At 40.9% G+C, this 26,596-nt stretch overlaps 2 protein-coding genes and 1 long non-coding RNA gene across 3 annotated transcripts in view; 2 read left to right on the top strand and 1 right to left on the bottom strand.

Annotated features, from left to right (window-relative positions):
• LOC131909644 (uncharacterized) overlaps nt 1–503 on the top strand; it is a 29,915-nt gene extending 29,412 nt beyond the window's left edge. The window contains exon 7 of the mRNA XM_059261396.1: nt 54–503. Within this exon, the coding sequence (XP_059117379.1) occupies nt 54–242 (189 nt within the window). The 3' untranslated portion in view covers nt 243–503. The remainder of the gene's footprint in view (nt 1–53) is intronic.
• Nucleotides 504–8,511: 8,008 nt separating this feature from the next.
• The window catches only part of Zc3h6 (zinc finger CCCH-type containing 6), a 55,558-nt gene continuing 37,473 nt past the window's right edge, over nt 8,512–26,596 (bottom strand). Inside the window, exons 6-12 of the mRNA XM_059261395.1 lie at nt 22,800–22,916; nt 22,107–22,218; nt 16,410–16,519; nt 14,582–14,835; nt 12,034–12,536; nt 11,452–11,697; nt 8,512–10,953 (exon numbers count right to left, since the gene is read on the bottom strand). Coding sequence (XP_059117378.1) covers nt 9,479–10,953; nt 11,452–11,697; nt 12,034–12,536; nt 14,582–14,835; nt 16,410–16,519; nt 22,107–22,218; nt 22,800–22,916 — 2,817 coding nt within the window. The 3' untranslated portion in view covers nt 8,512–9,478. The remainder of the gene's footprint in view (nt 10,954–11,451; nt 11,698–12,033; nt 12,537–14,581; nt 14,836–16,409; nt 16,520–22,106; nt 22,219–22,799; nt 22,917–26,596) is intronic.
• Nucleotides 9,062–11,824, top strand: LOC131909643 (uncharacterized). The gene is made up of 2 exons (XR_009378893.1): nt 9,062–10,001; nt 10,226–11,824. It is a non-coding gene; the product is annotated as an uncharacterized LOC131909643 (long non-coding RNA).

Genomic DNA, 26,596 nt, shown 5'->3' with positions numbered 1-26,596 from the left:
ACATGTGGCCAGTGCTCCCAGTACTGAGCTTGATTGTCCTTCTGCTCCTGCAGGGTTTGAGATGGCCTTCTTCAGATCCAGAGGAGCTGGAGGTTGCCGCCTTCTGCTCACAGTGGAAGAGGAAACTCCTACAACACCGACTTCAAGAAGCCTCAAACAGAGACTGTGATGAGCTGGGCTTACGAAAAACAAGCATGAGGACCCTCCCCGCACTGGCAGCCCTGGTTCAAGAAGCATTATAAAAGCTGAGGGATATTCTCCAAGGCAGCCTGTGTGGACCAGTCCTTTGGCAGCTTACCATGCCTCTTGGGTTGAATCCCAGACACAGGTATGTGTGGCCAGGGCTTGTGCTTTACAGAGCTTCCCTGACAGCATTCCTGGTTAAGAACACTGGGCACTGATGGAAATTTAACAGGGGATGCTCCTGTCTCTATGTGATACAATCAGGGATTTTAAGAAGAGCAGCACAAACAGAAAATGAATGGCATGTGCTTTGAAGAGAATTAGGCCCTTTCCTGTCTGTTTGTCCTATCCATTCTTTCACTCTGTTCTCCTCACTCTGTTTTTTAAACCACTTTTTAAATTCACATATCATAGCATTCATACATCTAAAGTTTATCTTTAATGGTTTTTAATGCTCACAGATTTATGCAAGCACCAACACAATTAGTTTAGAATATTTTAGTATTCCCTGAGAGAATCCCTTTAGTGGTCTTCTCCTTTTGCCCTAGCCTAGTAGCTAATTCGAGAAATCCACGGAGTTTGCTTAAAGGGCAAAGGGACTTACTAAGAAAGGAAGACTCACAAAACAGAGCAGAGGCATTGTCTCAGGGTCCTGGAAAAGGTGAGACATGGTCCACGCTGCTCTTCTGCACCTGGGACTGTCCCAGCATCCAAGTCCCAAGGGGGAGCAAACAGAGTGCCTTTCAGGTCTTAAGGGTAGCCAAGAGGCCACGCCCCAGGGGCATGTACTTCATGGTCATAGGCAGGTAGAGCTATGTCTTTAGGGCAGGGTCATAGAACAGATATCCGCTAATGGGATTAATCCACGGAGTCTATTTAATGAGCAAAGGGATTTATTTGGGGGTTAACTCACAACCATGGGAGATTTATCATAGGGTCTGGGAAAATTGAACTGTGCCCCATGCTGATCTGCCTGGTCCAAGATCTCAGTATCCAAAATGAGGTAGCCAAGAGAGAGTACATTAGTGCATCCCAGGTCTTAAGGGTCCCCCAGTGGTCAGGCCCCAGGGGCATGTACCTCAAGGTCATAGGCAGGTGTAACAATTACCTGCTACCTCACTGGGGGCGGAGCTTAAGGGCATGGCTCAAACAACCATCCAGTACAATCTGCTACAAGTAGCTGTTAATTACTTTCTGTATTTTGTATAGGTTTTCCTAAACTGGACACTTCCTATAAATAGACTAATATAAGTGGTTCTTTGTGACTGGCTTACATTGTTAGCATTGAAAGTCCATTTGTATTGGTACTTCATTTCTTCCTGCCAAATATGTCCCTTGTGTGGACATGGCACACCTTACTTACATGTTCACCAATGGCTGGATATTGGGGCTCTTTCCAATTTTAACTCTTCTGAAGAAAACTGGTATTGAGCTTATTGGAATGGTGTTGTGGATAATACTTTTGTATTCTATATCTTTGTCACATCTTTCAGTTTCTATACAGTTTGTTTGTGCGCTGATTTCCCCCCACCCCACCCCATTATTATGGCTAGTGGTTCATTGGTTTTATTAAACTTCTCAAACAACCATATTTTGGTTTTGTCGATTTTCTTGTGTTGTTTTTATTTCCTACCTCACTCATAGCTGTTTAAGGCAGAAGGATAAACCTTGTAACTTCATTATAACCAGAGCAGAATTGGGTGGCTGGGTGTGTAGGCAGAGAGAGTGCAGAACTAAGACTAAACCCGATGGGAGGAAAGTCCTCAGCCATCACAGCCGCCTATGGATCCTGTGCGCTCCAGTACTGATCACTGGGCAAGATGTGCCCACTGCTGCAGTAGTGACGCGAACATTCTGGGAGTGACCGATTCTTTCCTGACTGGATTTCAGGACTGTTCCACGGGATGGACTATGAGCGTGGCATTGCAGACCTGGGCAAAACTTCTATGTCTAGGTGGGACACAGGCCCTATAAGGAACGTACTACTGATGTTTTGCCAACTTGTAGCTAAACTGCCTTATAAATACTTTTGTTTACACCCATAGACTAGCGCAGTTCTTAGCCTTTGTCAGAGAAGCCTATTTTGGCAGTGGGCGATGGTCAAAGCGGGGACTCATAACTTGCTGACTCATAACAAACTAACTCATAGTTAGGGACTTATAACTAGTGTTGGAAATAAGTGACTGTTGAGTGCTTGGCCCTAAGGGGACATCTGTGTCAACTTCTCTGAGGACTAAGGACACCAAGCAAGATAGGGTAGAAGGACTATGGAAACCAAGCATGGGGAAAGTATGGAAGGGTACTGAATGTGTGTTCTGAATATGACACAGCCATTACATCAGTTCAGCAAGACCAGCTGACCAGTGAGCTCCGGGGATCCTCCTGCCTCCTCCTCACTGGTGCTAGGATTATAGGTGTGTGCCATCATACCTCGTTTTCCATGGGTGCTGTGGATCTGAACTCAGGTTCCCACGCCTGTACAGCAAGTGTTGAGCAACTCCCTAGTCCCTCAATTATTCTTGAGCAAATGACTTTGCATCTTGTAGATGTGGCATGGGAATCTCACTTAAAGCCTGAATGATACTGCTCATCCAGGAGAGGCACCAGGACTAGACTATGCTGTCTCTCAACGAAGCAGTCTCTGATGATTAGATTAATTGCCCAATAATTAAATCCAGTAATCTTATAGGCTCCGATAAGGCAATGAGCACTTGACCACTGAACAGACTAGGGCAGAAACCAGAAAGCATCCTATGATGTTCCCTGACCTTGAAGGGTCGCTGAGCATCTGCTGCAGTGAGATTCCATTCTGACCCTAATGAGTTCCTGCCGCTCATTTTCCAGCAACCTGTCAGATTCACATATTCTAGGCATAGTCAACCTACAGCCCCTGTGTTCCGCACATCCCAGGGTAGCTATGAATGCAGCCCAAACAAAACCATTAGCTTAACTGTGATGTCGTTTCTGGTTATACAGTCCCCCAGTGCAAACTCTGTAGATGGCATGACGCCACAGTCTCAAAAGAAGCATGCGCCTGAAAGCTAATGTGAGAGGCTTCCTAGAATGAAAATGGAGCCAGGAAACAGGGCCTTGCACGATGCTAGCCTGTACAGTTAGATAAGGCATAATTTCTCTGAACAAAGGATTTGCTGAAGGGCGGTGTTCCTTTTTTAGGAAGGCTTGGGATGATCTCCAATTACAAACTCTTGTATGTGCACAAGGCTCCCCTGCCTTGAAATGCTGAAATAAGAGCAAAACAGCACACTTCCAGATGCACACCATTAGAAACACTTTTAATTTAAATTGAATAGAGATTACAGAAAAAATACAACAGAAACTTGCAACAGCACCACTGCTGAGAATGTCACTCAGAAAATTAATTAGTAAATTAAAAAAAAATCCAGCATAATCTGCCTTTTTCCAAGTGATTTGTTAGCTCTTAATGTTACAGTTGACCAATTCAACAAAGTACACTCTTGGTTGTATTCTCCAAACAAATTAACTATTTAGTTAATCCAGTAAATTGGTGTATATAAACCTTCCAAGGTGAAATAGTGAGAATTTTCCAAAATTTTGACAGTTTGGGGAAATAAAATAACAACACTGGAAACGTCAAACCAAATACTTGATCCTGAGTAGGTATGACCTGGATTTCAGCCAGGAGAGATGGTGCTGGTGGATCTGAGGGCAAACAGACCACCAAGTCTGGATACCTTGCTCCCTACAGCAGTCCTGGCACAGGGGCTACCAGATGCCCCAGCCTTATGCAAGCACTGTGTAATCCCGAACCTCGGATCTATGCTGAGCCCCTTTCTGAGTGAGGTGGCTGGGGCATCATGTGTAGGATAAGCAATATCAAAATGTTTTAAATTTGGGTAAGTCAATATACAAATGATTACTTCTTGACTGTCATTTTTATATGTGAGGAAGTATACCGTTTCTTGAAAAAAAAAATTCTAATTTTAACTTCCCTCCTAAGCACCTGGAGGAAAAACTGTAAAATGGAGGTATGAGACAAGCCCTTACCTGAAAGGAATGGGTGATCACAGTCTCCTTTGTGTTGACTTAAGAAGCATGTAAAGGGGGCTGGAGAGGTGGCTCAGAGGTTAAGAGCACTGGCTGCTCTTCCAAAGGTTCTGAGTTCAATTCCCGGCACCCACACGGTGGCTCACAACCATCTGTAATGAGATCTGGTGCCCTCTTCTGGCCTGCAGGCATACTGTATACATAATAAATAAATAAATTTTTTAAAAAAGCATGTAAAATGTGAAAGTGCATCACTGACAACCCCAAGACATGATGACAATGGAGGTCCAGGGAAAAACTGTTATTGTTTAAAAATTCAGTCTCTTTCTTTCTTTCTAATAAATTATTATGGATCAAACTTCTTTGACAAGATACTGTCTTGGGGTTTTTATTGCAGTGAAGAGACACCATGACCTCAGCAACTTTTATAAGGAAAACATTTAATTGGGAGGGCTTGCTTATAGTTTCAGAGGTTCAGTCAATTATCATCATGATGGGGAGCATGGCAGCACACAGGCAGACATAGTACTGGAGATAGCTGAGAGTCCTACATCGTGCAGCAACAGGAAATTGACTGACACACTGGGCAGTATCCTGAGCATAGGAAACCTCAAAGCCCACCCCCACAGTGACACACTTCCTCCAACAAGGCCACACCCACTCCAACAAAGCCACACCTCCTAATAGTGCCACTCCCTATGAGATTATGGGGGCCAATTACATTCAAATGACCACACTAACAAAACGCAAATTTTACTACTCCTTTCAACCCTAATATCCTTCTGAAGATACTTAAACCCACAGTGAAGGGCTGGGAAAGGCAGTTCAATGGTAGTTCTTGCCTGGTATGCTGAGGTGCTAGGTTCCATCTCTAGCACTGCAAGAAAACAAAAGTTGTTTGAATAAAATCACTAGAGTCAGAAGTATAAGGACTGATCACTGGAAGAGCTGTATATTTTCATTCCTTCTTACACATTTTACATTTAAAACATGAACAACTCATGAATAAACAGTGTGGTCACATGCCCACCTGAGCCAGTACCTCTGTTGTTTCTAAGAACCAATGGCTTTTATACCGAAGAGATGTCCACTCTACCCTCACATGCTATTCCAGCAGACATACAACATGGCCCAGCGGCAAAGCAACTGGCAGCTTCTATCAACATCCATCCTGTATAAATCGGGCGGGTCAGATCCTTATGACTAACTACAAACCAAACACTTTTGTGGTTAAAAAAAAAAGTTCTGTAATTCTTACACACTAACATTTAAAAACTTGCTAACCTGGTGGGTTAATATTCTCTGAAACAACTTCTCCTCTTATGATTTCCATGCACATGTAAAGCTTTATAAAATTGGAAAACCACTCCTGGTTGTTCTGGAACAACCATGAATAACTTAATAACCCGACAGGAATGTAGAAATTGTGTCTCTGATGTACAGAAAGCAATTTTGTATTTACAAATATGCTACAAAAACAATTCTCTCCCTACCTCAAGCTTATGAGCAGTTGAAATGATTTATATATCACAGATAAGAAACTAGATGTTGAGATAAAGCTCAGAAGTCAATTCAGAACAAGAATGTGAATTCCTTTGTCCTTAAACTTTGAGATCTTCAAAAGTTCTCTGTCCTTCCAGCTCCATAACTATTCAGGTTAAACAAGACTCAACTACTTGACTCTTCTCCCACTCTTAAAATAAATAGGACTAGCAAGAGCACTAAGGTCTGGAATACTAAGGCAAGTTAAAAGACAAAACCCAAGCACACATCATCGCATAATATGGTTCTTTTCATGCAGTCCAGTTCTGGAGTTTCCAGTACAGGGTGGAAAACATGGAGGTTCCATACAGAAATGGGGCCAAATACCTAAGAGTGAAACCATTTCAACATTGGTTCAGATACAGGAAAACAGATGACAAATCTAGATTCTTATGATCTGCGATTCCAGGTTTGGTTGATTGGTACTCTACTCAACCAAAGTAAATAGGAATGAATTCTGAGACCCAGCATGAAGGCTCAATCACAAGAGATGAGCCTATGCAGTCTTTTCAGACACCAATTGTTTCTGTTATCTGTAAATGTGAAGCTTATAATAGGACTTAACCTACTTTCACTGTGATAGTATACACCAAGTTCCATGAATTTAAAAAATAACAATGATATTAGCTACTTTCCTGTTGTTGTGATGAAATCCCATGACCAAAGCAATGTACAGAAAAAGTAGTTTATTTTTGCTTGTACAAGGAGCCCATTGTGGCAGGGTGGCATTGAAGCAGGGAGGAGGCGTGGTTGCAGAAGCCAGAAAGTGAGAGCTCACATCTTCAAAGACAAGCAAAGAATGCACAAACTGGAAGTACATTGAGTCTTTTTAACTCTCAAAGCCAGCCACAAGAGACACACTTCTTCCAACCAGGTCACATCGCCTAAACCTCCCCCAAACAATAGCTCCAACTGGATCCAAGTATTCAAGTATCACTTTTTAAATCCCTATACAACCCACTTTAAAAAAGGGCTTACTCGGGCTGGAGAGATGGCTCAGTGGTTAAGAGCACTGACTGCTGAGTTCAATTCCCAGCAACCACATGGTGGCTCACAACCACCTATAATGAGATCTGGTGCCCTCTTCTGGCCTGCAGGGACACATACAGGCAGAATACTGTATATGTAATAAATAAATCTTTAAAAAAAAAAGGGCTTACTCAATGAGAGAGATAGGTATTTGTTACATTTTTTTTGTGTTTGAGAAAATAAGAAATAGGGATTAAACAATTCTATATTGACAGGCTCTATATACCCTAAGTGAGTATCTCAATCCCAAAGAACTGTGTAAGTTAAAAGCACTATTTTAAACATAAAATACTTTCATGTAAACTGTACAGTCAAACTTGAAACTAAGGTCAAATTTGCTTGTAAAATAACCTTTAGGGCACTAGCTAATAATATAATAGACATCCAAGAATGAGTGTGAAGGTTTGAATAGTAATGGCCCCACAGGCTCATATAGGATGCTTAGTCATGAGGGAGTGGCACTACTTGAGAAGGATTAGGAGGTGCGGCCTTGTTGGAGGAAGTGTGGCACCGGGAGAAGGCTTGAGGTTTCAAAAGCCAGTGCCAAGCCCACTTTCTCTCTCTTGGCCAGCAGATCAGGATGTACCTCTCAGCTATTGTTCCACCACCCTTCCTGCTGTGCTGATACTGGTTCTGGACTAAACCTCTGAAACTGCAAGCAAGCCTCCTGTTAAATGTTTTCTTTTGTAAGAGAAGTCTTGGGCATGGTGTCTCTTCACAACAATGGAACAGTGACTAAGAAAATGAAATGAGTAAACAAATATTCCATTGTTGGAATTAATGACTTTTATATTCTACTTTTAAATTATTCATCTAATTTCCTTTTCAGTAATTTAAAAAAGAGCTTTCATTAAGTTTCATGTTTAACAAGCCAAATTATCTTCTTTTGTATATTCAGAATTATTACTAATTCAACAATAAGGATAAATGTATGAGTGGAACTAACATTTGTTACAATTTTTGATTCACTAAAATTTAGGTATTTTATTGATTTTTTTAAAAAATTTTCAATAAAAGAGGAAATTGTACTACTCTGGGATACATGTTTTGTCAGTTTTATCTATTTTATTGACTTTTCAATTAACAGTAGAGTTCATTTGAACAGTAGTCAGAAAATGGTTTCTATGGTGGCTTTAAACAGTATCTTTAATCCTACCCTGTTATCCAGAGCCATTTTAGGCAATAAATAGAAACAAAAACATTGTTATGAACTGTGAAAATTGCTTCTGTAGGAGCTCTCTTTGACTAAGGACTGGAGTTATTACCTCCTTTGTCTCATAAAAAATTCTCCTTTTCAAGTGATTTATTGTGGCCATCCCAGCAAACATTGCCATACACCAGCAGTTCAAGAGACCATGCTAGTGTAACACTGTGAGTTATGACTTATATCAGAAAACACGGGGGCCATTGCCTATACACGTCAATGATTACAATGGATGAATACAAATTACTTTTCATAAAATACAATTTCTAATCAATTTAGAGGTTTTTTGTTTGTTTGTTTTTTTTTTTTTTTCAAGACAGGGTTTCTCCGTGTAGTTTGGTGCCTGTCCTGGATCTCGATCTGTAGCCCAGGTTGGCCTTGAACTCACAGAGATCCGCCTGGCTCTGCCTCCCGAGTACTGGGATTAAAGGTGTGCGCCACCACTGCCCGGCCCAATTTAGAGTTCTAAGCTATGAGGGCATTAAATAATTAAAACACAGGTGATCTCTGTTACAGAACCAGTCATGTGAGATCTAAAGACTGTTTATTGGTACCATATACAGTGGAATATACATACCTGCCATCTCAGTGGGAGTTTTTGCTATGCAAGAAAAAATACAGAATCTAGACATTAAAAACATTATCAGCTTAATATTTACTAGTCTCACTTTGAAAATTCTGTTAAAAATTGCCACAGTCATGAGCACAATTATTGCAGTTACATCATTTGAAAGACATAAAAATTATGCTGCTAAAGACAAAACACTGAAATACATAATTATCACAATGTGACACAGCAATAAACTCATAACTATTTAATATGAAAAATTAAATTTTAAAAGTTCTGTTAGAGAACTTGGAATTTTTTTACTGTAGCAAAACATTTTATTTATATTCCTTCAGCTTCTATGATACAATGTACAATAAAATACTTTTAAAAGATACAACATTCAAGTGCTTTGTGTACACAAACAGTGTTGCCAGTGCTAATAAAGTGATGCCCTTAAACATGAGCTGAGCTAATTATGGTTTTCAATGTTTTCACCTTGCATTTTACTTAGCAGTTGGCGCTACACACTAATCAGTTTTGTGCTGACAGAGAGGATTCTAATTAAAATACTGATTCTCAAAATTAACGTGTATCATATTGCTTGAAACTAAACAACCATATAAAAGTGGTAATTGTTAACCTAAACAATGATTACGAAATACAACTGGCATATACTTGAGCTGAGTGTTGAGTTCATGATGGTTCACTTACAATAAAAGTACTTTTACTAACGCTAACATGATATGTATTTCTATACTATCTCTTGAAGTTATAAAAATATTATATAAAATACCACAGACTTTAGAGGATATAAGTTCATGTGGTTCTGATACTAGCAGCTGGAAAATGTTTATAATTTAAAAAATAAATAAACTATCGAAGTAAACCAGTTACAAAACAGCAGAGAACTGTGATAGCATGAGAACAGCTTAATTATACAACAGCTAACAGAACGGTGATGCGGTTGGATCAAATGTCTTAAAAACCTCTTTCAGAGATTTGTCATCTGTTTCTCTGCTTGGATCATCATCTGGGCTTGGGCTTGCCTGTCCTGGCTCTCTTGCCTGCCTTGGATCACTGTATGGAGGTCTCATTAAGCCTGTTAAGGCCGGAACAGGAAGACTGTGCACGGCGGGGACCTGAACTGTATCATCACTCCTGAGAGGATCTGCCTGCATGTCCACTGGCCCCTCAGCAGGGACTTCCATGTCCGCAGGAGTTTTCTGTAGCATCACTTCTCCAGGGGAAGGCTCATTTTTATCACTATTTTTTAAACCAGTTTTTTCCTGGTTCTCAGCATTTTCTTCTGAAGAAATGCTTGCTAGCTCTGATGAAGACAATGACTGCTTCTCCCTAGGATCATACAAACTAATGCCACTAAGAACTGAACTTGAAGTTCCCAGTGGGAGGCCAGCTGAAGAAGAGAGTTTGGGGGCATATGGAGGAAGAGCCACAGGACCAGCGTTGGTAGGTGATGCTGTTGAGGGTTGTGACAAAGCAGGGTTTGATCTGGCTAAGTTTGGGGCATTCTTTGATACATGCGAGTCCTTTATAGTCACTTGATGTGACTCTGCACTGGGCAGTCTGTGAAGCCTAGGGTCAAAGTTCTTTTGCAGCCTAGGGTCCCCTAATTTACTTCCTGAACTATGTAAGTCTCCACATTGTTCTAAATAGCCCTCTCTCTGTGTTAGATTCATTTTGGCTTTGGCTGCGGATTTTGGATCAAGGGACAGGGCACTCTGATGATCACCTTTTGTATTCCATAACCTACTAAGCCTCTGGTCAGCGATAAGTGGAGGCAGAGGTAAGTTGATTGAAGATACTGGGTCGGGTTTGGGTAAAGGGACCGGAAGTAAGTCTTCTGGAGCCCACACGATGTGTTTTGCGAAGTTGGGTTTGGATAGAATAATGTCCATTTTAATGTGACTGAACTGTCTTAACTGTGACCTTGGGTCCTGGAGTACCACTCCAGGTAAAGAATCCAAAGGTATCAAGAATGCTTTTTCTCTCAGTTCTCTTTCTGTGTCTTCATCATCATCGTCCCTTCTCTGGAGTTTGCGATTTGCCCCAGTGTTTGCGTGGTGTAAATCGAACTTTGCTCCACTAGCAGCAGAGCCTCCGGAAGCACTTCCATTCCCTCTTACTTTCCTGGGATCCCACACAAGTCTAAGATCCACTGGGACAGACTCATGCGGCTTCCTAACGTCTTGCCTTGGGACAGTGCGAAGCCTTGGGTCAACCACTTGACTTCCTTTCCTCTTGTCTCTGGCAAGTCTTGGGTCAGTAGGAACGCCAAGCTCTGTGGGAGGGTGTTGCTGACTTCTTAGAGGTCCTGTCTGTTTCTGTAATGTTCTCAGAATGGACCTGACAGCACTTCCCTCTTCCTCTTCACTACTGGAGTACCAGTTAACTGGATCATCTACAGACAGACAGAAGCTGTGGTTAAAAAGAAAGCATTCATAGTTGACCTTAAGTAAGACTAAAAGCAATACTATTTCTGAACTTAGTATAATACCTAAAAAGGATCGCCACCTACTTGGCTACATGTACTCTTGCCTCTGAACAAGAGTACTGATTCCTCCACTCCTAGTAACGATCAAATTTAGACAGTTTCTATCCAAGTGTATTCTCAATGTTTAGTATGGAAAATAGAAGGGCTGATCCTACATCATCTGGTTTTAGGTACATGCACAGTAAGGCAAACTGTGACTTTAAGTAAACTTTTAGGAAGGATACTCTATCCGCCATCCTTTTTTATTCTTGTGTAGAAATATAACCTTGCAACTGTTAGTTAAAGCCTGTCATAGAAGCCAGAAGCAGTTCTAAGATGAGGGCTACAAGGTACACTGGAGGGGACGGTGCAGAAGCACTCATTTTCACATCTTAACCTATTTCAAAAGGGAAGGAGCTATCCAACCTTCTTCCTTGCTGGATGCTCTCTGAGGCTGGCTGCCAGCTGGTTCCTCATCCTCTTGGTACCTCTGAGTCAGGCGGATGAAAAGAGCTCTCTGCACTGCAGGAGGGAGCCCTGAAGCAGGCAGAGGACAGTGACCTGGCACACTGCTGCTGGGCTCAGGCCCACTCCCAGCCTTAGGGGAGTCATGAGCCATAGGAGGCTGCTGCTGCTGCTGCTGCTGTGCAAACTCTTCCTGCCACATCTCATCTACAGACACAACAGAAGAGACACCGTGAGCTCAAACTCCACCAAAGTGTGAGAGACTGAGTCTCTCCTAATCACCACACTGGATTCCTAAGTTGCTGTATAATTAAATATTTTTTAAAATTTTAAATTCTGTTGTTTTAAATTTTGTGTTTTTAAGTATTATTAAAAAATCTATTGCATCAAAGGTTAGCTAAAGTTTTGTTTCTACAGTTTTGAAGAAATCGAAAACATTTCAAGGTTTTAATTTCATCAATTTTACTTAACTTAAAAATGAATGGTTTTAATGAAAAGCAAGTCTTAATATTTTAAATTAGAAATTAGTTGCTTCCACCTTACCAGCACAGTTATCAGGTGGTTGAAAATTCTGTGCAGCCTGCTGTGAGTAGTAATCATCGTAAAACTCAGCTGGGACTTGCATGGACTCAGAATCGGTGTTAAGTTGCATCTCTCCAGGCATTTGCTGGTACAGTGAAGCTGGAGAGCAGTGATTCTCTCTAGGGACTTTCATCACGTGTCCTGGAAAGCTTGGGGAATGATAAGCTCCACCCACAGCTGGTAGTGTGTCCAGCTGAATAAGCCCTCCAGCTTGACTATGAGGGCCTACAATTTCAGATGGACCATGTGGCAAAGGTGGGCTCTCTTGCATTGGTGGACCAGGAGGTCCCACACATGGATGATGGCCAGGGGAGCCTGGGTGCCTCACAGGACTATCACATCCTTGAGGGACATTAGGTCCTGGGCCTGGACTTGACTCAGAACTGTACATATGCTGTGGACAGGGACTGCTTTCCTGAAACTGTGGTCCTGGTGGCGAGGCACTGTTGTAATATGCTGGTGGTCTGTATAAAAACAAAAAACAGCACTTCAGTTCAAAGCTACAGACAAACAAAAACATTATACTCTCAAATAGACACTAGCTAAAAATGATCTTTTACGTTCAATTAGAATCCCGTGTATTTAAGGGATTACTTATTCCATATCATTGGCAGGTTAAAAACACGTGTCTCTTGCTTTTGTTTCAGATATGGTTTTCTTTCTTTTGAGACAGGGTTTCTCCGTGTAGTTTTGGTGCCTTTCCTGGAACTCACTCTGTAGACCAAGCTGGCCTCGAAACTCACAGAGATCTGCTGGCTCTGCCTCCTGAGTGCTGGGATTAAAGGCATGTGCCACCACCACCCGGCTGCAGATATGGTTTTCTTAATTGCTGCTCACTACCAGCTGTTTGGAAAATACAGAAAACTGCAAAGATAAATAAAAGTCACCTTGAAACCCAGCACTAGGTTTCTCTTTTGTTTTTCCACAACCAAATTACGATCCTATTATCTAAACATATAGCTGTGATAGTGATTTCCAATGGAAGCTTATTATGTTGATGGCATACAAAAGACTTCATTTTTAATGCTGACTTTATTTATCATTTCTAATAGTTTTGTCAGTTCTTTTTTTTTTTTTTTGAGAGAAACTGTCCAGTGACGAGTCTCCCATACACTTTTTTTTTTTTTTGAGACAGGGTTTCTCTGTGTAGCTTTGTGCCTTTCCTGTAACTCACTTGGTAGTCCAGGCTGGCCTTGAACTCACAGAGATCCGCCTGGCTCTGCCTCCCGAGTGCTGGGATTAAAGGCGTGCGCCACCACCGCCCGGCCTCCCATACACTTCTAATCTTGGCGTATTTGTATCTTTCCTTCACTTCATTACTTATGATACATAATACTGGCAAAATGGTAGGTGTTCCTACCCTTTTTAAACTTGAGGCAAAGACTCACTATATGGCCCTTAACAGTGACATTAAACTCAGAATCTGCCTCCTTCATTCTCCTACCCTAGTTCGCTTTCCATCTCTGTGATGAACCTGGGGAAGAAAGGGTTCACTTCATCTTATAGTTCAGTCCATCATGAAGGGAAACTGGACCAGGAACTCAAGACAGGAACTGAATCAGACCACGGAACTCAAGACAGGAACTGAATCAGACCACGGAACTCAAGACAGGAACTGAATCAGACCACGGAGAACATCACCAACTACTGATTTGCTCCTATAGCTTCCTCAGCCTGCTTTCTTGTGCAACCCAGGTCCACCTGCCCAAGAGGGCTATCACCATCAGTGGGCTGTATCATCCCACATAATCAAGAAAATGTCCCTTCATTCTTGCCTATAGGCCAATGTAACAAAGGCATCTTCTCTAAGGTTTCCTGTTCCAGATGACTCCAGCTTGTGTCAACCTGGCCAAAAACAACATACTTCACAACTCCCAAGTTCTGACATTACAAGCACATTTACCACCATGCTGGTTTTCTTAACTCTAAATGAAATACTCTTACTGGCTCACATTAGTTGTGATGTTTATTCTAGTTTCTTATTCGTCTGCTGAGATGTCATTGCCTCCCTGGGTATTCAGGATTAAAGAGTAATAAAAGCAGGGCCTGGGTATACATTCACTAAAGAATGGGAATCAGGACTGTAATGGCCTTGCTAGAAAATGAAAACTGGATGTGGCTTATCCTGGGTCTTTCCTCTAATACCCTAAGGAAATATTTTCGGAAAGAATCAAATGTACTGGAGACATAGTATCAACCATTTGAAAATTCAAGCTCATCCCCAGGTAGAAGGAATGTCAAATTCATCTTGGCAGTGCCCCTCAGGGGATACTGTACAGCAAAGCTTCTCAAGTCATGCAGGAATTCTGCAGAGAGAATCACTGAGGACAGGGAAGAAGGGTAAGGGCAAAGAGAAAAGGGAAACAGCAACTCCCAACCAGGCCAGGTAACTGCTTCTCTGCCAAGTCCAACCACGTGAGTGACCTGGAATATTCCTTGGTATCTTAATGATACCAAGGAATGTTGAGCTTTAGGGGGAAATGCTGCCTTATTGATGGTTTTAACTTACTTCTTCCCAATTTTATGTGCTAAATCCACAGTAGGTTTTACAACTATTTCAAAAAGAGATGGAATTTTCTTCAAATCATCAGGAAGATCTGTCTCAAAATCGTCTTCAGGATCAGAAAAGGGAAAGTGCTCTGATGGGGTTGGCAGAAGTCCGACTCCTGGGGGTGGTTTGGGAAGAGGAGTTATGCCACGCTTCCTAAGTTCTTCTAATTCTCTTTTGTCTTCGTTTATAAGTTCTTCATCAGCATTCAACACCTGGACAATTGTAAAGGTTAGTACGTTAGAACAAGCTTTCTTCCTCACATTTAAAACTAAAGACCTTAGTAAGCTATTTTTGTTAAAAGAAAAAAATTAAGATTAACATTAAAGTTTAAATGGATCAGAGATTTTCTATATAACTATTTTCAATATGCAGAATGAGATTCAAATGGTTTAAAGTGGTCAAACATAGAAGGTAATTTAGTCTGGAAACCTCTTTGGTTTTTGGATACATCACAGACACAGACACACAGACAGACACACAGTCTACACACCTCTTGTATACAATACTTGGAAGCCTAGCTGCTTTACCTCCATGTACAATACATACACAACCCCTCTCCAACTAATTCACCTAACAACCTCAGAACCCCCTAGTATGCCCACATGCTTGGCTACATTTGCTCTCATCTCTGAACAACAGTACAGATTTCTCCACTCCAATTAACAAATTCAGACATCTTTTATTCAAGTATATTCTCAATGTTTAATATGAAAAATAGAAGCGCTGATCCTGCATCAGCTGGTTTTAGGTAGACATAGACAAATTATGTCTTTCAAGTAAACTTTAGGGATAACTATTTACCATCTATTTATGCTTATGCATGAGTATGTATATGATTAAAATCAGGTGTATTATAGGAAGAGACATGAACAATAAAAAAATTATTATATGACTAAACTATTAACCAAAATAGAGAACTAGGGACTGGAGCAATGGCCTAGTGGTTAAGAGCACTGGCTGCTCTTCCCAAGAATCCAGGTTCAGCTCCCTGCATCCACAGGGCAGCTCACAACTGTCTGTAACTGTAGTTACAGGGGATCTGGTACAATTTTCTGGCCTCCAATGACACCAAGCACACCTATTGTGCATGTATGCAAGACACTCATACAATAAGAAGATAATGACAACAATTTAAACACCAGAGAACTACCACGTGCTAAATCCTCCTCCTCTTGAACCCTACGCATGTGACTCACTGTCAGTCCTGACAAGTGCCCTCTCCAATTCAACTCTGCTCCAAGCAACAAAGTCATCTTGCTACTTTGGCAACTTTGTATGTGCCCTTATTTCTTGTTTCTCTTTTTAATTAATTAATTTATTTATTCTTCTCTCATATATTATACCCCAACCACTGTTTCCCCTTCCTCCTCTCCTCTAGCCTCGCCCCCCTTCCCCTCCAGATCCACTTCTCTGTTTCCCTTCAGAAAAGAGCAGTCTTAGCAGGGATATTAACCAAATATGCCACAACAAATTACAGTAAGACTAGACCCTTATTTTCAATCTTTAGATAAAAGGTCAAGAATCTAGAAAAACCTAATCCCTAGCAACAGTTTGCAGTATTGCTCAAAGTAAATTATTTCTTAGTGTCAGAATGGGGATCAGATTAAAAAATTCTCAAATTTCTAGACCAATAATTCTATTTTCTAACAAATGATATTAATAGAACAAAACCTACAAGAGTTCCTCAATTTCTTAGCAACTTTATAAAATATTCCTTATAAGATATGATTCAAATAAAATCTGAGGAAAGATAGCAATCAATCAACAGTGCAAAAGCACTACTCACTTTGTCCAGAAGTTTCTTTGTCTCTTTGGTCAGATCATCATGGGAAAACTTACAGTTGTCTCCTTGGTAGCACTTTGCTCCACTATGATAGAACTTGCAAGGAAATTCGCGTAAACAAAAATATTAAGGAACAGACCAAGTAAAAGCAAGGATAATTTTGTGTGTGCTGATCTGTTTGTGCACATGTGCACATACACACGTGCCTGTATACAAACATATATACATATATATGTGTGTGTGTGTGTGTGTGTGTGTGTGTATATATATATATGTATATATATATATATATATATGGCAGAGGTCAACATTGAGTGTCTTCCTCTATCATTCTCAACCTTCACTTCTGAGACAGTTTGTCACAGAACCTGGAGCTCACCATTCAGCTACACTGACTCCTGGGGATTTGTCTGTTTCATCCACCCTCCAGCACTACATACACATGCCACTGCTGGAGATCTGAACTCAGCTCCTCATACTTGAATAGTAAGTACTTTACTGAGCCATCATCCCAGGCTCAAAATCTAGTCTTTTTCATTTGAAAAAGTAACTGGTATAAAGATGATTCATTTCCAGATACCTGCTGTATAACATTGTACCTACAATCAACATTTATGTTATACCTTCTTAAAAATTAAGAGACTCAGCTGGGCGGTAGTGGCGCATGCCTTTAATCCCAGCACTCGGGAGGCAGAGCCAGGTGGATCTCTGTGAGTTCGAGGCCAGCCTGGTCTCCAAAGCGAGTTCCAGGAAAGGCGCAAAGCTACACAGAGAAACCCTGTCTCGAAAAAACCAAAAAAAAAAAAAAAAAAAAAAAATTAAGAGACTCTATCTTATATAAGTCTTCTTACCACAATAAAAAATGCTAAAGTAATACAAACTTGCTAGTATTTGCTATACTGAAAAACTTGTAATCACATCTAATAATATATTTTAGATCAGTATTTTAATAATGTAAACATTAAAAATTAAATTCTTATTCTACAACTACAAATGTACTTTTCATTTTTAAAAAATATTTTTATTTTATAATTAAATTTTACATATCAGCCACCGATTCCCCTATCCTCCCTCCTCCCACCCCCCCATTCCCACCTCCTCCAAGGCAAGGTCTCCCCTGGGGAGTCAGCCCAGCCAGGTAGATTCAGTTGGGGCAGGTCCACCAAGGCTGAGCAAAGTGTCTCAGCATAGGCCCTAGGTTCCAAAAAGCCAGCTCATGCACCAAGGACAGGTCCCAGTTCCACTGCCTGAGGGCCTCCTGAACAGTTCAAGCTAATCAACTGTCTTGCTTATCCAGAGGGCCTGGTCAGGTTCCATGGGGGCTCCTCAGCTATTGGTCCACAGTTCATGTGTTTCCACTAGTTTGGCTATTTGTCCCTGTGTTTTTCCAATCATGGTCTTGATATCTCTTGTTCATATAATCCCTCCTCTCTCTTGCCGATTGGACTCCTGGAGCTCCACCTGGGGCTCGGTCGTGGATCTCTGCATCCACTTCTATCAGACACTGGATGAGCAATCTATTGTGACAGGGTGTTCAGCCATCCAATCACCAGAGTAGGCCAGCTCAGGCACTCTCTCGACCATTGCCAGTAGTCTATAGTGGAGGTATCTTTGTGGATTTCTAGGGACCTCTAGTACTCTGCTTCTTCCTATTCCCATGGGGTCTTCATTTATCATGGTATCTCTTTCCTTGTTCTCCCACTCTGCTCCTGATCCAGCTCGCCGCTCCCCTAAGCTCTCTTCCCCCCCCCCCCCTTGCCCTCCATTAATCCCCCACCCCCACCCCCAGTTTGCTCATGTAGATCTCATCCATTTCTCTGTTGCTTGGCAATCCCTATGTCTTTCTTAGGGTCCTCTTTACTAGGTAGCCTCGCTGGGGTTGTGAGTAGCAGTCTGGTTATCCTTTGCTTTACATCTATTATCCACTTATGAGTGAACACGTATGTTTGTCCTTCTGTGTCTGGGTTACCTCACTCAGGATGATATTTTCTAGTTCCATCCATTTGCCTGCAAACCTCATGATGTCATTGTTTTTCTCTGCTGAGTAGTACTCCATTGTGTATATGTGCCATATTTTATTTATCCATTCTTCAGTTGACAGGCATCTAGGTTCTGGCTATAACAAATAATGCTGCGGAGGCTGGAGAGATGGCTCAGAGGTTAAAAGCACTGGCTGTTCTTCCAGAGGTCCTGAGTTCAATTCCCAGCAACCACATGGTGGATCATAACCATCTGTAATGTGATCTGGCACCCTCTTCTGTATACATAATAAATAAGTAAATCTTTAAAAAAAAAAACAAATAATGCTGCTATGAACATAGTTGAGCATGTATCCCTGTGGTATGATTGAGCATTCCTTGGGTATATGCCCAAGAGTGGTATAGAGGTCTTGAGGGAGGTTGATTCTCAATTTTCTAAGAAAGCACCATATTGATTTCCAAAGTAGCTGTACAAGTTTATATTCCCACCAACAGTGGAGGAGTGCTTTGAAAATTCCATTCAGAATGTTTTGATAATATTCATCCTTCAACTCCCCTCAGATACATTCCCCTCTCTATCCATCCTACTTTGTGCCTCGCCTCCACCCCAAACCATAAACATCAAGTCTAATTTGTGCTGTCCATATATTCTTCGGAGTGTGACCTCTACAGGAGCATAGTCAGTCTACCCAAACAAACACTTTTAAAGGAAACTGACCCTTCCTCTCCCAGCTGCTATCAACCACCCACAGCTCCTAAGCTAGGAGTAGGCTTCCTGTCTACCTCCCCTCTCCAACATAAGCTAGGAGTAGGCTTCCTGTCTACCTCCCCTCTCCAACATAAGCTAGGAGTGGGCTTCCTGTCTACCTCCCCTCTCCATGCTGGGAGTCTGTCAAACTGTCCTGAGGTCATACATGCAACAGTCCTGCTATATCTGGAAGACAGATTTCCTCACAATCATCTACTGCCTTTAGCTCTTACTATTATTCTGTGTTGTGGGATAATCTTTTTGTACAATGTAAAGATGTGTCTTTGCCAAGGCACCTTCTGATTGGTTTAATAAAAAGCTAAATGGCCGGTGGTGGTAGGGAACGGCTTTAATCCCAGCACTCGGGAGGCAGAGCCAGGCGGATCTCTGTGAGTTCAAGGCCAGCCTCATCTACAGAGCAAGATCCAGGACAGGCTCCAAAGCTACCCAGAGAAACCCTGTCTCAAAAAACAAAAAACAAAAAACAAAACAAAACAAAACAAAACAAAACAAAAAAAAGGTCAATGGCCATTAGCTAGGCAGGAGGTATAGGCAGGACAGGCAGACACCGGATGCTAGGAAGAAAAAGGGCGGCCAAATGAGACGCAAAATGAGCAGCATGAGCGCTACGGAGATGAGGTAATAAAGCCACGAGGCAGAAAGTAAATTAATAGAAATGGGTTAATTTAAGTTATAAGAGCTAGTTTGAAACAAGTCTAAGCTATCAGCCAATCTTGGGAGCTGGCAGGAGGAACAAAAGATCTGCCTACAGTTCTGCCCATTCTTACAAAACTTATCTGAGCCTTGAGTGGGGAGGTGACACATATGTTCCATTCAGGCCTAGCATGTCAGTCTCTTATTCTCTCCACCTGGACTGGTTGTGGGTCTCTGTGCTAACCACCATCTACTGCAAATAGAAGCTTCCTTGAGAAGGGTTAAGAGATGTACTAATACAAATGAACTTTTAAAAGGAAAACATTTGTAACAGTTATAGAAAATAGTATTGTATTTTAATATATAGATACCATCTCTTTCCAATAATTAAATATTACAGAGAACAAAAAATTGTGTAAGAATTTTTTTTATCTGTGAAGGAAATAAAAGGATTTTGATATATCATATTAAAAATAAAAATCCCGGGGTTGGGGATTTAGCTCAATGGTAGAGTACTGCCTAGCAAGCACAAGGCCCTGGGTTGGGTCCTCAGCTCTGAGGTGGGTAAAATCCCAACAATTAAAGCCACAGACTAGTTTTACTTGAATTTTTAGAGACTAATTTCTAAAGAAAATTATACAAAATTTAGATGTATAGGAAATGTACTGTTTGGGAGGCATGCATCTGGGGAGTACCTGTGTGGCTTTAAAGCCATCTGATATGTTTGGCATGGTGGTGCACACCTTTCGTCCTAGTCCTCGGGTGGCAGAGATAGGTGGGTCTTTGTGAGTTCAAGGCTGGAATAGTCTACATCCTCTTGAGCTCTAGGGCAACACAATGTCTCAAAAACAAGAACCCAAAACAAATCATAATGATAAACTCAAGGGAGAAAAATCATATGACTAATTCTGGCTAATGCAAAGAACATTGCTAAAATTCAAAACCTTTTTTAATATTAATAAAAATCTTAGTAAAATATACTTATTTTGATTTAAAAATATATATGTGTTAACACAAATATTATGTCTGCCCCATCACTATTTGTTTTTAATTTATTTAATTATTATGTACACAGAAGAGGGTGCCAGATCTCATTAGAGATGGTTGTGAGCCACCATGTGGGTGCTTGGAATTGAACTCAGGACCTCTGGAAGAACAGTCGGTGATCTTAACCTCTGAGTCATCTCTCTCCAGGCCCCCAATCACTATTAACATTACTGTAAATGTATACTGAGTATAATTAAAATTATAAAAGTCATGGTGGCAAACATTTGCAATCGCACAAGGCCAAGAGAATTCAACACCACCTTGGGCAATACAGTGAGTGTAAAGCCAGTCTGGGCTATACAGTGAAACTCCGTCTCAAAACCAGAACACAAACAAAAAAAAAAACCCAGAACAACCACAAAGTATAATGAAATATAATGAAAGTGAATGAAATAAAATATCATTTATTTACAAGTGAAATGAGACCCTAAGAACAGAGTAGAAACTTTTAAAAAACAGAATTTGATATCTGGTTTCTAAAGAATGCTATCGAATTTGAAAACAATATACTTGTATTTTCTTGACTAAAACAAATTATATTTTAACAAAAAAATGAGGTGTATTTGCCAGATTAAATATCAAATACACTCTTTTGTGGGGGAGGGGGTTTGAGACAGGGTTTCTCCATGTATCCTGGCTGTCCTTGAACTCACTCTGTAGCCCAGGCTGGTCTCAAACTCACAGAGCTCTGCCTGCCTCTGCCTCCTGAGTGCTGGGACTAAAGGCGTGTGCCACCACTGCCCAGCTCAAATACACTCTTCTGGAGGACAAACAGCACGACAGGTAAAGGTGTGCCACTGTGACCTCATCACAAAGTTCTGGTGTGTCTCCGTCCTAGCCTTGCTAATAACAAACACGGTGTTGTATATCTATCTGATGGCTGCTATCTTGGTATGGCTTTAATTATATTCCTCTTACAGTGACCAAGATAAAACATCCTTCCATTTGATTTTTCATCATTTATGTTTCCTTTCTGTGAATTATTTTTCTCTTCTGCTCCAATCTTCTCAATTTCTAGGAAACTCTTATAGAAGTTACAGAACTCTTATATATTTATTTATATAAGTTATATAAATAATTACCATGTTTTAATGTGTTTACTTAGCTTGTAGGTTTTGTTGTCAAATTTTCAGTCTTTTCGCTTACTGATTCTGGATTTGAGTCACAATAAGGTTGTCCATTCTCCTGGGTTATAAAGAAATGCATTCCTGAGCACTTTGTTTGCCTGAAATATCAGTATGTTGGTTGATAGACAGTTTCTATAAAGGATATCATGCATATAAATGCAATTCTCTCCTTTGGTACAATATCCCTGTAAATAGTATTTGCAGATCTCCTTTTTCTTTTCCAATTCTGCATCATGATCAAATTTACAGTGGTCTCCCTGTTTAAACAGAAGGAAGCAAAAGAAAGAATTCAGGTACTCTCTCCATGTGTCCCCGTAGGGCTCCAGTCATTATCCTTAGTGTTGGATACTGAACTACTAACGATGCAGACAATCCCTCCGAAGTCCTGCCCAAGCAGTGTATGTGGCCTCAGGATTCTGCGAGTGTCCTGCCAGCACCCACCATTTCTAGATGTAGCGTGGGAACTTATTTAACCTCTTGGGGTCATGTCTAAATCAGAGCTAATAGCAACAAGGAAGCAGTGCATCTGTAAGATGAAACCACCGTGCACCAGTTAGACCACAAATGCTTTCTGTTGCACTGTCAGATAGCACAATTGTATCTGTCACAAACCTTAACACATCTGCAAGTGGAATCTGTTTCCTACCCATTGTTGCTGTCCCAGAATGTAATTAAATAAGTTTCGATACACAGTAATTTCATGCAAGGTACATTTAAAAAAAAATTTATTGCAACTATATGAGTAATGAAAGAAAATAACCACTCCCCAAAGGACTAAATTCTAAAGATTACTTTGAAAGTTAGAATGATCTATCATACCCTTCATGGGAACATTTACCTTAATACACCTTCCCTCCAGGAAGTATTTACAGATCTGTTTTCCTTTGTGCTCCACTGTATGCTGGTTAATAAACTCCTGAGTCATAACTTTCCACTTTTTCCCTGGTTTACTGTACTGCAAGAAAAAATTGACTTGAATGTAAGATATGAAAGATCACTACATGTTAAGACATACTCACATGGACCTGGAAAGCAGTATAAATTGACTATTGATAGTAATGAAGATTAGACATCCTGAGTCTATTCACTTACTGGAGAGAAATGCTTCGGGTGGTCTTGTTTATTGCTACTACTGGCTGCAAGGAAGCCTTTTGTCTTTTAAAGATATAATTTACAAATAAAATCATAAAAGGCTTGAAATTTCCGGCCGGGCGGTGGTGGTGCATGCCTTTAATCCCAGCACTCAGGAGGCAGAGGCAGGAGGATCTCTGTGAGTTCAAGGCCAGCCTGGTCTACAGAGTGAGTTCCAGGAAAGGCACCAAAAATACACAGAGAAACCCTGTCTCAAAAACCAAAACAAACAAACAAACAAACAAAACAACAACAACAACAAAAAGCTTGAAATTTCATAATACTCCTCAGGTTGGGTAAAGGTGCTATAAAATATAAACTCTTGTGTATTGCTGACAGACACATGATAAACAACTTTAAAACATCCACCCTGATGCCAAGGCTGCAGCTCAGCATGTCAGTATCTGCCTAGCATTGCACAAGGTCCAGTTCAATCCCCAGCACCACAAAAATAAACAAATACTTAAGTGTTAAATACAGAATTTTGACTTTTCAGAACTAGTCTAAGAACGGGGAAGCACACACAAAAGTTTATTGACAGTATTTACTGCAAAACCACTTAAAACTGGAAACAGCGGACACACACAAAACTAGGACACTATCAACTACGGTATGCTGCACTCAGGTGGCAGAATATTATGCAGTCATAATGAAATCAAGTTACAGAAAAACAACTTTAGGAAAAAGAAATGCTCACAATCCTTATGGGACGAAACCGGACCTAATTTACAATAAGAAAGGCAAAGGTAATGACGAAAGCGATCTCTCTCCCATTGGTGCATGTTTCCCGACGGTGGGGTGACAGGCCCTGTACAGTGTGGTTCCTGCACTTTCTCAGAGAAGAAAGAACAGAAGTCACAAGTCACCTTCAAACTTAAGGTGAGAGAAAGAAGTACATTAGTGAAGAAGAACCTTCACTGCCCAACCTCTTTCCGTAGTTCCCACGTCCTAATCAACTTTGGCCCTAAGTATAAGAAGGAATAAGGAGGCAGGATACATCACTGAAGCAGGCTAACTGTAATGACTTATAATCACAAGTTTTATATGATAATCCTTTTCAAGCATGAACATAATATGAATCCAGTAACTATTTATTCTTTCTAATTTGATTAGTTTGCCTTTTCCCTTGGGTGTTATGTGATATTTTGATTGTGTTCTGACAAATAAAGCTTGCTTGGAGTCAGAGGGCAGAGCTAGCCACTAGCTGACTATAGAAGTTTGGAGGACTGTAGAGAGAGGACACAGGAAGCGGTAAGGCCAGGCTTTTGGATTGAGTAATTGAAGAGGTAGGAAGCAACTGGCAGCTGCTCCTGGTTCTCTGATCTTTCAGGTTCTTACCCCAATAACTGACTCCTGATTTTTTTATTGGCAAGATTAATTAGATTTACGCTTTCACTTGGGCTCTTGCATGCTCAAAGAATCCTAAGTATCTCTGGGCTTGGGAGATGCTCAGTCAGCAAAGAGAATGGGGCACAGGCCCCAGAACCTGTGTAAAAAAGTCAGACGTGGTGGCTTGTGCCTGTAATCCCAGGGTTGGGAAGGTAGACAAAGACAGATTCTTGGGGTCCCTGGACAGCCTGCTAGCCTAATCAAGGAGCTCCTAGCCAAATGAGAAACCCTGTCTCAAAGAAGGTGCCCAGCTCCTGAAGAACACATATAAGGTGATGTCTGGTCTTCACATGCATACACATGCACCATACATAAACACATACTAACACATGCTTACCTTGCATACATACAAAATTTCTCTCATTACAGCCAATTAACTGACACATTTGATAATATATTTTAATCTTGATTGTCCTATTCAGTAATAACGAAACTGAGTTATTGCCTGTATCTAGAGGCATTTAAATGTTAGTGTTTGTAGGCATCCTCAAGAGTTAACACTATATACCTTCATTTTACAGATTCAAGTATAAACAGACAGTAAGCTGATTGAAGGCACTTTGTTGAGAACTAATTATTTTTAGGCCTATTGTATAAGCATCTGGAATGGAGCAAACTTACTTAAAAAGTTTACCTTACTTAAAAGCAAGGCATTCTAAAAATCTATTATTTCTAGGAAAATGAACAGATATAATAACAGTGAAAACTATAATAAGAAAGCTCTTGCCAGGCGGTGGTGGCGCACGCCTTTAATCCCAGCACTCGGGAGGCAGAGCCAGGCGGATCTCTGTGAGTTCGAGGCCAGCCTGGGCTACCAAGTGAGTCCCAGGAAAGGCGCAAAAGCTACACAGAGAAACCCTGTCTCGGAAAACCAAAAAAAAAAAAAAAAAGAAAGCTCTTATCCATGGAACAGGAGCAGCTCAGTAAACGTTAGGTGAGGAAAGGAAGAGGCTGAGAATGATGGAGGAACAAAGTAAAATAGGCCTCTTTATGCCTAATCTGCTCACCACTTTTCATACATGAAATGCTGGCTGATATCCCCTAAAGCAGGATGACATTACTGCATCTTACAAACGAATCTTGGCATGAACTTTAAATTTTTCACATTGATTTATTTTTATGTATGACTGTTTTGCCTGTATGCCTGTCTGTATACCATGTGTCTGATGCCCAATGTTAGATGAGGTTGTCAGAGCCCCTGGAACTGGATTTTTGAACGGTTGTGAGCCACTGTGTGTGTGCTAGGAACCAAACCAAGGTCATCTGCAAAAACAAGTGCTCTTAACCGCTGAGCCATCTCTTCAGCCTGAACTTTTAATTTTTTTAAACTTTATATAAAAAAACTTGCAAATAGGGCCGGAGAGATGGCTCAACAGTTAAGACCACTGGCTGCTCTTACAGAGGACCTGAGTTCAATTCCCAGCAACCACATGGTGGCTCATAACTGTCTATAATGAGATTTGGTGCCCTCTTATGGTGTACAGGCACAACACTGTATACAAAATAAATAAATCTTTAAAAACAAAAAAAACCCTTGCAAATAAAATGACACACTGAAATTAACCAGACCCAGTCTTCACTACAGTGAATAAAGTAGCAATAAATATGGGCGTGCAAATATCTCTATGGTATATTTTATTTTTAGATCAAACTTGTGAATATATCCTTAAACAGTATTCTAAGTAGTACACATTAAGAAACCTCTGAGCCGGGCAGTGGTGGCACATGCCTTTAATGCCAGTATTCAGGAGGCAGAGCCAGGCAGATCTCTGTGAATTTGAGGCCAGCCTGGGCTACAGAGTGAGTTCCAGGAAAGGCGCAAAGCTACACAGAGAAACCCTGTCTCAAAAAACAAAAACAAAACAAAACAGAACAAAACTCTGCCCATTATCTAAATACCCACCAGAAAATCAAGTGTGTTCATTTCTTTTTAAAGGTGTATTTATTTTCCGTGTATGAGTGTCTTGCCTACAGTATGTATGTACATCATGTGTGTGCCTGGTGCCTGAAGAGGCCAGTAGAGGATGTCAGGTCCCCTAGAACTGGAGTTATAGGTGGCTGTGATATGCCATGTGGATGTTGGGAATTGAATCTGTGTCCTCTGAAAAACAGTAA

This window comes from Peromyscus eremicus, chromosome 4 (assembly GCF_949786415.1).
Source record: "Peromyscus eremicus chromosome 4, PerEre_H2_v1, whole genome shotgun sequence".
Taxonomy (NCBI): Eukaryota; Metazoa; Chordata; class Mammalia; order Rodentia; family Cricetidae; genus Peromyscus; species Peromyscus eremicus.
This window is presented reverse-complemented; position numbering and strand designations above follow the sequence as displayed.